Source organism: Alternaria infectoria, assembly GCF_024043175.1.
Source record: "Alternaria infectoria strain BMP 0036 chromosome Unknown scaffold_18, whole genome shotgun sequence".
In the NCBI taxonomy this organism is placed as follows: Eukaryota; Fungi; Ascomycota; class Dothideomycetes; order Pleosporales; family Pleosporaceae; genus Alternaria; species Alternaria infectoria.
This window is the reverse complement of record NW_026250707.1, coordinates 54,393-66,717: the sequence shown is the minus strand read 5'-3', so window position 1 is coordinate 66,717 and position 12,325 is coordinate 54,393. Positions and strand designations below refer to the sequence as shown.

Below are 12,325 nucleotides of genomic sequence, written 5' to 3'. Positions count from 1 at the left end.
GCTGCTTACCTCGAGAGACGAATGTCTCGCTGCGCGGCGTAGACTTGCATGTCTAGTCTACGTGTCACCTGCTCCTTCAACCTACTTGCGCGGGATGTCTGGTTCTTACTTGCTCAGAAAGCTGCAACGAGGTGGGGATCAAAGGGTTGCTATCGTACCCTTCGCGTTACTCTCGGATTTCGCCACAAGAAGCCGTCGCAACGGATCTAGATTGAGATCACACATGAGCCTCCCTCCTGTCGACAGATCGAGACGGGCGCGTTAACTTCGGTTGATTGCCCCCGCCGACCAATAATACTTACCTTGTAGATCTGAGACGACGTGCCTGCGAGCCGTGACTAGGACAAGGCTTGTTTCCAATAGATCCGGTACTCGAGCGTTTTCCCTGGGTCCATGCGTCAAGAGACAGTCGCATCCAGCGCTGCGCAAGTACTAAAGGATGACAATCTACTTCGATTGACTGCTTCTGAACTTGCTAATTCTTCAGCTTGTCCTCCCTCTCTCGCTTGCATCGTCGTTCAACTCCTCGCTCGTTACCGCACCGGTTGCAGTGGCAAGAAGGCGCGGCAATTCGCTCGAACGCTCCGCATTTATCGAATGATTAATTCTGGTTGATCTGCAATGGCTACAATCAACCTTGGAAACGCTAGTCCGACGGAAGATATCAAACAGCACGACATAAAGCACGCGGCTATCCACATTCAACCAGTCACTCTCGTTACTCCTACGTTGACGCCTGCTGCGACTCCAGAGGAGGCTTCCCCGGCAGACGAAACGATGGCGGGCAAGAAGATATTCTCCATGGAGCGGCCGGACGACAAGGCGAGGGAACTTGCAGCGAAGCTGACTCTAGAGGAACAGGTATGTTCGCCTTTACTTCTGTGGCAGATATCTCGAATTTCGGCGTTCGATACGGTCATGTCGAATGATTGAGGCAGAAGTGTGTGTCAACTTCTATCCTTCACGTCTTTCTGGTAGGGATACGAGTCATTCCCCAGCCACAATCCCTTATCTCAGCCCGTCTTTTGGAGCAGAAGGTCTAGAAGGATTGGCTCTCGAAAGTCGGTAATCAAAATGAATAGCCTTTCTGATCGCTTAGAATCCCACCTGACCTCGTTAATCTATTCGAAAGCCGAAGCAGCCTTGAGCGGAGCCGGGCTGACCATTCCAGATCTCACTACTTGCAGGAGCGGACTTCTGGCGGACTGTAGCCATACCCGAAAAGGGCATACCGTCAATCAAGACATCAGATGGACCCAATGGCGCTCGCGGAGAGTTCTTCACTAACGGCACACCTGTACGTACTCCGGCTTGGCACTGCTTGTCTTACGCTGACGAAGCTAGGCCGCTTTATTCCCATGCGGCATATCCATGGCTTCCACGTGGAACCTGGATATGATTGAGGAGATCGGTCGTCACCTCGGAGAGGAAGCAAAGGCTCGTGGCGCCCACGTGTTACTTGCGCCCACCGTGTGCATGCACCGATCGCCTCTTGGTGGTCGCAACTTTGAGTCTTATTCGGAAGATCCTTTCCTTACTGGAAAGCTTGCTGCATCGTATGTTCGCGGTCTTCAGAGCAAGGGTGTTGCAGCTACGATCAAACACTTTCTCGGGAACGAGCAAGAAACTGAGCGGCAGGCGTACGATGCCATCATTGCTGAGCGGCCATTGCGTGAGATCTATCTGAAGCCCTTCGAGATAGCTGTCCGAGATGCGTCACCCTGGGCGCTCATGAGTGCTTACAATATGATCAATGGCATTCACGCGGATGAGTATGAGCACTCGATCAAGGAGATTCTTCGAGGCGAGTGGAAGTGGAATGGAGCCATTATTTCCGACTGGACGGGCACATATGCAACTGCACCATCAATAAAAGCTGGTGTTGATGTTGAGATGCCCGGGCCGTCCAAATGGCGCAAGATCGACCAAGTGAAGGAATGTCTGGAGAAGGGTGAGCTAACCCGTGGTGATATCGAAGAATCCGCCGCCAGAGTCCTCTATCTTGTCGATCGTGTCAAGGGACTGAACAACATGACACCAGAGGAGCCGGAGCAGTCGATCGACAACGTGGAGACGCGGAATCTGATTCTCCAGGCTGGTATCGAAGGATTGACGCTCCTGAAGAACGAGAACAGCGTACTCCCCATCAAGAACGCGAAGAAGATTGCTATGATTGGGCCGAACGTCAAGCGAGCCATCGCCAGTGGAGGAGGGAGCGCAGGCCTAAACCCCTACTACAACGTCACACCTTGGCAAGGCCTTCAAAATCGATTCGACGGCGAAATCACATTTGCCCAAGGCTGCGATAGCTCGAAGTGGCTACCGCTTGCTTCACCATACTGCCAGTCCAATGGTGAGACCGGTGTTCGGTTAGAATACTACAAGGGCGACAGGTTTAAGGGTGAGCCGGCAGTCGTTCAACACAAGGTCAGCACAGATCTGTGGCTATGGGACTCTGCGCCAATGGAACTTCTTCCAGACTTCTCCTTCAAGGTCAAGACCACACTCACACCGAAGACGACCGGAAACCACAGCTTTAGCTTTGCGTCAGTGGGGCCAGGGCGCATGTACATCAATGGCGATATTTTCATCGACAACTGGGACTGGATACAGGAAGGCGAGGCTATGTTCTCTGCTTCAGAAGATGTACTCAAGTCGATTCATCTCGAAGAGGGCAAGCCTGTGGAGATTTTGATTGAAAGCACTAACGAAGTCCGACCCGCGTCTAAGGTTTCTGTGATCGGTCGTCGCCACGACTACGGTGGCTGCCGAATCGGCTACCAAGAAGAAGATAAGATCGACCGTCTACAAGAAGCAGCGGATGCAGCGCGTGATGCTGATGTGGCTGTAGTAGTCGTTGGACTGGACGCCGAGTGGGAGTCGGAAGGATACGACAGGCAAACGATGGATCTCCCGAAGAACGGCTCGCAGGATCGTCTGATCGAAGCTGTTCTAGCTGCCAACCCACGCACCGTCATCGTCAACCAATCTGGAACACCGATTACCATGCCATGGGTACAAAAGGCACCAGCTATCCTCCAAGCATGGTACCAAGGTCAGGAAGCAGGAAATGCGCTTGCTGATGTGCTGCTCGGAAACAGCAGTCCCAGCGGGAAATTGCCAACGACCTTCCCTGTCCGCATCGAAGACAACCCAGCGTACCACAACTGGCCTGGCGAGAACCTGAAGACTGTGTACGGCGAGGGTATCTACGTGGGCTACAGGCATTACGAGCGCTCCAAGATTGCACCGCTCTTTGCGTTTGGCCACGGTCTTACATACACCACCTTCGAATACGGAATACCGAGTGCTAGCAGCACGGTACTCTCTGAGGATGGGAAGATTTCCATCACCGTACCAGTCGCAAACACGGGTTCATTTGCGGCCCACGAGATTGTTCAAGCATACATCAAAGACGTCAAATCGACGCTTCCTCGCCCCGAGAAGGAACTCCAAGCTTTCGGCAAAGTCTTCTTGCAGCCTGGTGAGACGAAGGATGTAGTCTTGACACTGGACAAGCACTCCGTGGGATACTTCGACACGAGTCTTGGTCAGACAGGTGCCTGGATTGCAGAGGAAGGCGCGTTTGAGGTGTTGATTGGTGCTAGCAGCGCTGATATCAGGTAAGTCCGCCGCTTGGTTGGTTCACTCAAGCTAGATTACTAATGTGACGTCCAGGTCAAGAGTCGGCTTTGAGGTTACGGAGAGTTTCCAGTGGATCTTCTAATGAAGGATTGAGCGGAGAGTAAGGGAATGGACAACGAGCATCACGAGTCTTCTTATGTTGGTTGTTTTGCGGCGTTTGCGGTGGGGATGGGCGAGTGCGATTGAATTGGCTTCCCATCGAAGTCACATCCAGTGAATACATATTTTCGTGCTTCATTTTGCAAAAGACGCGTGAGATATTGGTGTCGGTTTGCGTGAAAATATACCATAAGCCAACGAAGGGAAAGTAGCTTCGGCATGCGGCATCTCAGATAAGGCTGGCGCCGAGTGGCTCGGCTAGATGACGCGCTGATTGATTTTCTGCCACCGCCTTGCGGGCCGACAGTTGTACCGATCTGTGGTCCCTGACGAGAACCTGTGTCGATAGCGGAAGCATCATCACCAGCCTGCCCTTTCGCTATTGTTCTTTTTGACTCGTTCGAGCCTGTCGCATACATCTCGACCGCCGTCCCATCTTCTGTCGACGCCCGAATCGCGCGACTTGGGCCCCCGTGCCAGCTCCAGCCGCGCTTTTGCTCCTGATCAACAGCGGGCGACCAGGTTCCAGTTACGAGCCACACCACGCCCAACAGACCCCTCTCGAAGAAACGAGCCTCCCATGAGCTCCAGCAGAGGCTAATCCGCTCAATACACGATAACGCGACTACCGAACCGGCTACGCAAGCTGCCTTATCGCCGGCACGCCTGGTAACGCCGAGGAGATGAATCCAGCGCATCGCGACGGGTGGCCGCCTGCACAAGCGGCGGCAGCTGGGCAGGGCCAGCAGCAAACAGAGCAGGGTCAAGGCCAGGCGCCACGGCCTCTGGGTCCCTATGGGTGCGTACTCGCCTCCCACTCGCTGCCCACAGCAGACGGGCACGATGAGCGAAGACGCCTGCGAGCTCCTTTTCTCACCACCCTTCGATTGGATTCACGCTGACTTCGAGACCGATGACAGGCCAAACAGCGCGACGCCCCAGGGTCCCTCACATGCGTCACCCGCCCAGGGTCCGGGACCAGTACTCCCTCCACCATCTGGTACGTAGCACCGGCGGACGACGCGCCTGTTCGCATTGCTAACCCCGTCACAGGTGGCGGCTACTACTCGTCAAACGCCGCGACTGCCCACAACCAGAACCTCCCCACACTTCCCGGCCTGACGGCGCAACCTCAGCACTCGTCGCCCCACATGTCCGCCCAGCGACCGCCATCGTCCGACGCGGGCGCGCAAGCTCACCAAGGCCCGCAAGCCCCTCCGTACTCGTTGCCGGGCATCTCGCAAACCCTACAGCAGCAGCAGCAGCACATGCCGACTTCGGAGCAAGCCAACGCCGACAGAGAGCGCGAGATGCGCGATCGCGAAAACAGAGACAGAGAGATGGAGTCGCATGCCATGCACCAGCAAGAAGACATCGTCAAGCGCGAGGCAGAGCAGCGGGACCGCGACCTGCACGAGCGACAGCAGCGCGAGCACGCTGCGCACCAGAACCACTCTGGGCCGATCCAAATACACCAGCCAGTGGCAGTCGCCCCATCGACGCGAACCATCCACGGTCCCAACGGTCTGCTCGGCCAATCTGGACCCATGAACGGGCCAAACCCACTTGCGCCACCCATGGGTGGCCCCAACTCAGGCCCCATGTATGGAAATGCGCCCGCACAGCATGAGCAGACTACACCGCGCATGCAACACGCCGTACAGGCACCTACCCAGGCCCAGATGTTGATGCCTTTTGCTGGCCCTCCAGGATCAATGGCTATGGGCCAGGGACAGCAGCCCATCCTCAACGACGCCCTGAGCTATCTCGACCAGGTCAAAGTCCAGTTCGCCGACCACCCCGACGTGTACAATCGATTCCTCGACATCATGAAGGATTTCAAGAGCGGTGCTATCGACACCCCAGGCGTCATCGAGAGGGTATCGACACTGTTTGCGGGCAACCCGGCCTTGATCCAAGGTTTCAACACGTTTCTGCCACCCGGCTACAAGATCGAGTGTGGCACCAACGGCGACCCAAACGCTATCAGAGTCACCACGCCCATGGGAACCATGGTATCGACTATGCCCGCTCCAAGGCCGCTTTCACCGCCACGCAGCGGTGCTGTCAATGGCAACAACGGCCTGCAACACGAGAGCACATACTACGAGACTGCCCAAGGACGCCCATGGCCTCAACAACAGAGAGCTCAAGGTCCTGAGGGACAAGAATCGATGTTTTCACCCAACAATCGTACTCTCGGAGGGCCATTGTACGGTCCCCAAGGACAGCAGGGCCCAGCGCCTCACTCGCCAGAGGTCACATCGCGTCCTCATCCTGACCCTGCTGGAGCTGCAGCGCTAGCTCACCAACAAGAGCAGAGAGGCGTTTCGCAGTTACAAAACGCAGTATCTGCAGCTACTGGCCGCTCAATGATGTCACCCAGCGTTGATCCGGGTGCCTCGTTACAAGGACAGGCAATGAACGGTGCTGCTCAGCTTCCACAGATGGGCGGAGCTGCAGCAGAAAAGAGAGGGCCGGTAGAGTTCAACCATGCGATTAGCTACGTGAACAAGATCAAGGTACCATTCTTCACTGTGAGGTTGAAAACCAAAATGCTAATAGTACCCTAGAACCGATTCGCAGCTCACCCAGACATTTACAAAAACTTCCTGGAGATATTACAGACGTACCAGAGAGAGTCGAAGCCCATTCAGGACGTCTACGCCCAAGTCACTCACCTGTTTGGTGGCGCGCCAGATCTCCTGGAGGATTTCAAGCAGTTCCTTCCGGAGTCCGCTGCTCAACACAGAGCGCAACAGCAGGCCGCCAAGAACGCGGCTGAAGACGCAGTCATGCTCAGCAATGTTCGAGGTGAATCAGGATACGGAGCCGCTGCAAACCAACAAACGCCCGGACGCGCCGATACATCTCGATTGCCTCCGATGGGCAACTTCGCACCTACACCTACAGCGAACCGCGACAACAAGAGGAAGCGCGAGCGACAAGGCCCTGTGGCTGCGCCGATGCCCGCGCCGATGTCGCAAGAAATGCCAACCTCGAACGTTCGGGGCGGATACAATCAGGGCAATGTCAACAAGGTACGTACATGATTCTACACTATCACGGGCCGGGTTAGGTCACGTTGTTTTTCTTTATAGAGGCACGTGCATCTCCATGGTCCTCTGCCCCAACCCTTTCAATTCTTTTCTTTGGTCATACTCTATTTCCATCTCAACCCCACCAAATCACAATCATTGTCATCGAGACTATCATCACTATGTTTGATGGTGGGGTACTGCTTAGCTCTCTTCCCACCAGAGATGAAAATGGGCCTTCCTTTGAATGCAATAGAGCATCACAAAAGATCATCAACTAACATGTTGAAGCGCGCAAAGACCGGACATGGCGCAAAGCAGGCAATTCCCGATGGACCACCGGTATCACCTACTCTGACTCCTGCGCTACCTGAGCCAATGCCACCGACGACGACTACAACACCCAGCCAGGATGAGCTTGCTTTCTTTGACCGTGTCAAGAAGTTCATTGGAAACAAGAACACGATGAACGAGTTCTTGAAGCTCTGCAATCTCTACTCGCAAGACTTGATCGACAAGCAGTTACTACTGTCTCGCGCCGGATCTTTCATCGGCGGAAATCAGGAACTCTATGCTTGGTTCAAGAAGTTCATGGGCGAGGACGAAGAGCAGCAAAAGTACCGTCCTAAGACTGTCAACTCGCGTGTCTCATTATCGAACTGCCGAAGTCTTGGTCCTAGCTATCGCTTGCTCCCAAGGCGCGAACGAGAACGCGTGTGTAGTGGACGCGACGAGCTCTGCAGATCTGTTCTGAACGACGAGTGGGCATCTCACCCGACCTGGGCCTCCGAGGATTCTGGTTTCGTTGCCCATCGCAAGAACACTTTCGAGGAGGGTTTGCACAGAATCGAGGAAGAGCGCCACGACTATGACTTCAACATCGAGGCCTGCAGTCGCACGATCCAACAGTTGGAGCCTATCGCCAACCAGCTGCTCACGATGAAGCCGGAGGACAGACAGGGATTCACATTGCCACCTGGACTTGGTGGACAGAGTGAGACGATCTACAAACGTGTCATTATGAAGATCTATGGCCGTGACAGGGGAAAGGACGTGATTAAGGAACTGTTCCAAATGCCCTGGAGCGTCGTTCCCGTACTTCTCCACCGCTTGAAGACCAAACTCGAGGATTGGAAGGCCGCTCAGCGTGAATGGGAAAAGGTCTGGCGCGATCAGACCCAGAAGATCTTCTGGAAGTCGCTGGATCACCAGAGCATCACCGTCAAGCAGGCCGACAAGCGACAGTTCCAGCCTAAGTCCCTCACGAACGAGATCCAGGTCAGATACGAAGAGCAGAAGCGCCTCCAGCAGATCCAAGAGATATCGCAGCCGGACTACCAGTTTGCCTTTTCCTTCCGGGATGAAGAGGTACTCTTCGACGTGGCTCGATTGATGCTCACTTTTGCGGACAACAACAACAGCGCAGACTTTGCAAAGGTCGTGCCTTTTATCAAAGAGTTTGTTCCTCTATTCTTTGGTATCGATTCCGCCAAGTTCGAGCAGCGGGTACAGACCTCACCGCGCGATACGCCAAACGATTCCGGCGAGGACACGCCCTCTCCAGACGACGATGTTTCCCAACGCTCGCAGAAAATGAAGAAGGGGGACCTCCGCCGCAATGTTCTCGATCCCAACAACAAGTCACGGAAGGACAAGGAAGACAGTGTTGCGTCGGCAAGTCGGGACAGTACCCCGGATGCATCCGCTATGGACGAGGAGGCTGCTGGTGATAGCTCAAACTCCAATCCCCGCGTAGATCGGCCAGAGAGGCAATGGGTAGAATATACCGATGCTCCCACGCCTTTCGGCGACAGAGAGTTCGAACACGAAGAGCCCTACCAACGTGTAGAGTACAACATGTACTCCAACGCTTCGATTTACTGCTTCTTCCGCATGTTCGTCATGCTCTACGAGAGGCTGCTGAAGCTCAAGGATAGCGAAGAGGAGGTACGAGAAGTCATCGCGCGCGCCAAGGAGCCAAAGGCAGCGCAGAAGCTCAAGATGCTCGACAAGCAGCCCGACGACTTCTTCAAGGACACATCGCCATCAGCGAACTACTACCAACAGCTTCTCGAAATGTTCCAGGATCAAATCTCTGGCGAAGTCGAGATGAACTTTATCGAGGAGACTTTACGAAGGTACTATTTGCAGATCGGGTGGCAGTTGTACTCGTTCGACAGGCTCCTGAGCTCGCTTGTTCGATTCGCTCTTGCTGTTGTCAGTCATGATAACAAGGATAAGAGCCTTGATATCTACAACCTCTTCAGAAAGGATCGCGTCAACGATACCACAACTCACAAGAACGAGATTAGCTATCGCAAGGCTGTGGAGAAGCTCGCCAAGGACGCTGACACCTACCGCATCACCTACGTAAGCCAACATCACCCCCCTTCTATGAATCTTGTATTGATGTTTTTACAGAACCCCGCCAAGATGTGGGCGCACGTGCGGCTTTTCAAGAAGGACGACCCGACCTTTGATTTCACCACGCTCGACCGGATCAAGCGCTGGCGAGCATACGTCGCCTCGTACATGGCCGTGGAACCCACCGAAGAAGTCGACCTCTCCCGTGTCAACTACCCGTACCTCAAGAAGCGCCTCGCTCGAGCCGAAGATCTCACCGAGGAAGAACGCTTCGACCACGTCAAGCACAGCGACAAGATCACCGTCTCCATCAGCCCCGCTGCTTACATCATGACCTTCATCAACAGCGAACCCTTCGGCACAGGTGGTGTCCAGTACTTCCTGCAACCAGACGCCGTGCGCGCGGGTCTCAGCGAGGCCGTCCCCAACCCAGCTGAAGAGTACAAGAAGCTCAACGACGAGCGAAGAGAGAGGGTCCAAGATATCCTCGTAAGGAACAACACCTGGATGAAGGACCTCAGCCGGGACGATGTAGACGCGAAGAAGGCGGCGTTCAAGAAGGATCTTGAAGAGCCCAGGAAGGTGGCTGATAATGAAGATGTGGACATGGACGGCGCAGATGGTCTCGACTAGGCGCTTAATCCTTTTGTTCGCAAAGACTATGCGGCTGGGTGATTGGCCACGCATGTTCTTGCGTCTATGGCGTTCTTTTGTGTGGTGTGGCGGGACTTGGATGACAGAATGCGAGCGGACGAAAAGGCCTGGTTCTCTACGGATTCCTTCTGGCTTCGATTCAGTTTTGCATGTTTACCGCTTTCGCGCGTTTGGAAGGGGTGGCTGGGTGGTTGGCATGTGTGCAGCATAAGGCGTGCCTTTGCACAGCACGACTGTGGGGGGGTTTCTTCTCTTTCCCTCTCCCTCTCTCTCTCCGAGATGGGCGCTGGCGGCGTTTGTTAAGGATATGATAACCCGACTCGACTCTTCATTCCCATCTATATCCAAGCTTTTTTGTGTGGTTTAGTAGGATTGCGAATTCTATTTTCATTTTTGAATCTTGCTTTCTGGTTGTTGTGTACAGATACCTAACGTGAGTATTAGGCAGCTGGAGAGTATGATTGTATACCAAGTATATACATTGTGCTATTACATGGCGTTATGCCCGCATCTTAACACGTGGTTTGTTTACAAGAGGAGATAGCCCAGAGCTCCCATCGCAGCCATCAGGCATGTTAGACCCCCGACGAGGAGTTGCTGGGCGGCACTCTCATCTACAGGGCAACTGATCTCTGGCTCTGGAGCCCTTCCAGCCTCCACCCACATTAGATTCTCATCAGAGCAGAGACTTGCCGTCAAGGCCACCGCCATGCTTGTAGCGCTTGCAGCGTCAATCTTGACCTGGCAAGGCGTTGGGGTGACGGTTGAATTGTCCAAGACTGCGCACTGTTCGCCCACGCCGTAGGAGCCTCCGGTAACTCTCGTAGTATCAACAACGTTGACAGCTATTCCCTGATCTCCAGGGCAACTCTGGTCTTTTGTTGCGTCGACAAGATCAATACCCTGCGCAGTCTTCTTCGTGGTAAACGTAACGCCTGAGGTTTGCGAGTGACCCTTTTGATAATATATCTCCCGAAGAGGATCGTATGTACAATTAGACCAGATCAGATTCCACACTAACATCCATTTGCCCTCCGTCTTGAACTCGGTGTAGTGGCGATATACGAGCTCCGGGTCGGAACTTGACGTGTCTGTCCAGTTGAGCGTACTCCTCTTATAGTAGTCGCCGAAGCTTCCCTCGTCGACGATTGAGCCGTTTGTTATATTCCAGACTTCGAATCCGAGCCGCAAACTAAGCAATGTTGCGAGTTCCGGGTTCTGAACGGCAAAGACGATGGGGAAATATGGCGCTGGCGCGTATGTGTCGTTGCGCGGGAAGACTAGGTCTACTTCCACAAGGCCTGAGGTATCGCTGGCAGCCGCGTCAACAGCTCCAAGCAAGGAAACGAACAACCAGGTGACCCAAGTAAGAACCCGCATTCTGGGGACGAGAGACGGCCAGAAGGCTGTCGGGAAAATAATATTGAAGAAGAAATCGTAGCAAAGACCCGGTAAGTAATTCAGCAAAGTTGAGAAACCACAGTACAAAGGATGAAACTGGTCCAGGGGAGCGACATTTGTATTAGGTATTGGAAGGATTAACGGATAATAGGAACAAACCCGATCAAAGCTCTATTCCTAGTAGAACGATAAACGTACGGTCGGGTACAATAGTCCAAGTTTGGGACAGGATTGGATGTAGCTCGCCAGGGGCAAGGACCTACTTAGGTGCGGCACGGGTTCCAAAAGGGTAGGCTAGCGGGGGTCGATGCCGTGAGAGCCGCATCGCCGCATTCTTCTGGACATTGCGCTGGAGCCTAAGGGTTTTTTTCGTGAGTAATTTTGGTTATGTACGACCGGGGTTTGGATAGTCGGTAACGATGGGTTGCTAAGTTTTCGAGGTTGTGTGAAGTGGTTGTCAGATGCCTAGGTGGGTCTTGGCATAATCACATGTTGCCTTGCTTCCTATAGTGGTTAGCTTCTGAGATTATTCCAAGGTTAGGTAGCTTATGCATACATCCGGCATCGATTGCAATGGCTGTCTTTGTGCTGAGTAATGTCAGCGAGGAAGAATTCGGCAGCTCTATTGTGGTGATTGGAACCAACACTTCCTTCTAGCTTTCCTTAATGACACCTTCTTTTCAAGTTTGAAGAAATAGTGATGGAGCATAGCGTGGTATGAAGCCGAATATCTGAGGTTTGCACCATTTATCACTTTAGTCACACTGCAGAACTGAATGTGGAAGATGTTTGTTCCTGTCAATTGCAACTGCCTAAGACGTTCCAATAATCGCTTCTTTTGACAGTAGTTCTTAGACCTGAGTGCATACCTCGCAATGCCATTCATTATGGTAATTCACAGCCCCGCAGTCCTTACAGATCCAGCCTTGATTTGACATGCTGTGGATCTTTGCTTCGGACTTTTGTTGACACAAGTGTAGTTCGTTGTTGAGTTCAATGCGGACTCGTTGCTGGAGGTAGGCTTGATGTGACAGTGGGGAAATGTATGTGTGCGTTTTGATTTACTATAACACAGTCAGCATTCGGAGTAATGGCAAGAGACTGCCTAGGTAGGGGTTAACTAC

At 53.5% G+C, this 12,325-nt stretch overlaps 3 protein-coding genes across 3 annotated transcripts; 2 read left to right on the top strand and 1 right to left on the bottom strand.

Moving 5' to 3' along the window:
* Positions 1-621: 621 nt before the first annotated feature.
* On the top strand, positions 622-3,627 carry J4E92_008643 (uncharacterized protein; the record flags this gene model as incomplete). Its single annotated transcript, XM_051499994.1, has 3 exons — positions 622-861; positions 1,172-1,297; positions 1,345-3,627. 3 exons carry the CDS (start codon positions 622-624, stop codon positions 3,625-3,627), a joined length of 2,649 nt encoding a protein of 882 aa, XP_051349692.1.
* Positions 3,628-4,587: 960 nt separating this feature from the next.
* Positions 4,588-9,779, top strand: J4E92_008642 (uncharacterized protein; the record flags this gene model as incomplete). The annotated part of the gene is made up of 5 exons (XM_051499993.1): positions 4,588-4,744; positions 4,798-6,266; positions 6,318-6,785; positions 7,074-9,152; positions 9,204-9,779. The coding sequence occupies 5 exons, from the start codon at positions 4,588-4,590 to the stop codon at positions 9,777-9,779; spliced, it is 4,749 nt and encodes a 1,582-aa protein (XP_051349691.1).
* A 549-nt stretch (positions 9,780-10,328) lies between these two features.
* J4E92_008641 (uncharacterized protein) lies at positions 10,329-11,180 on the bottom strand (the record flags this gene model as incomplete). The annotated part of the gene is made up of 1 exon (XM_051499992.1): positions 10,329-11,180. The coding sequence occupies one exon, from the start codon at positions 11,178-11,180 to the stop codon at positions 10,329-10,331; it is 852 nt and encodes a 283-aa protein (XP_051349690.1).
* Positions 11,181-12,325: the final 1,145 nt, after the last annotated feature.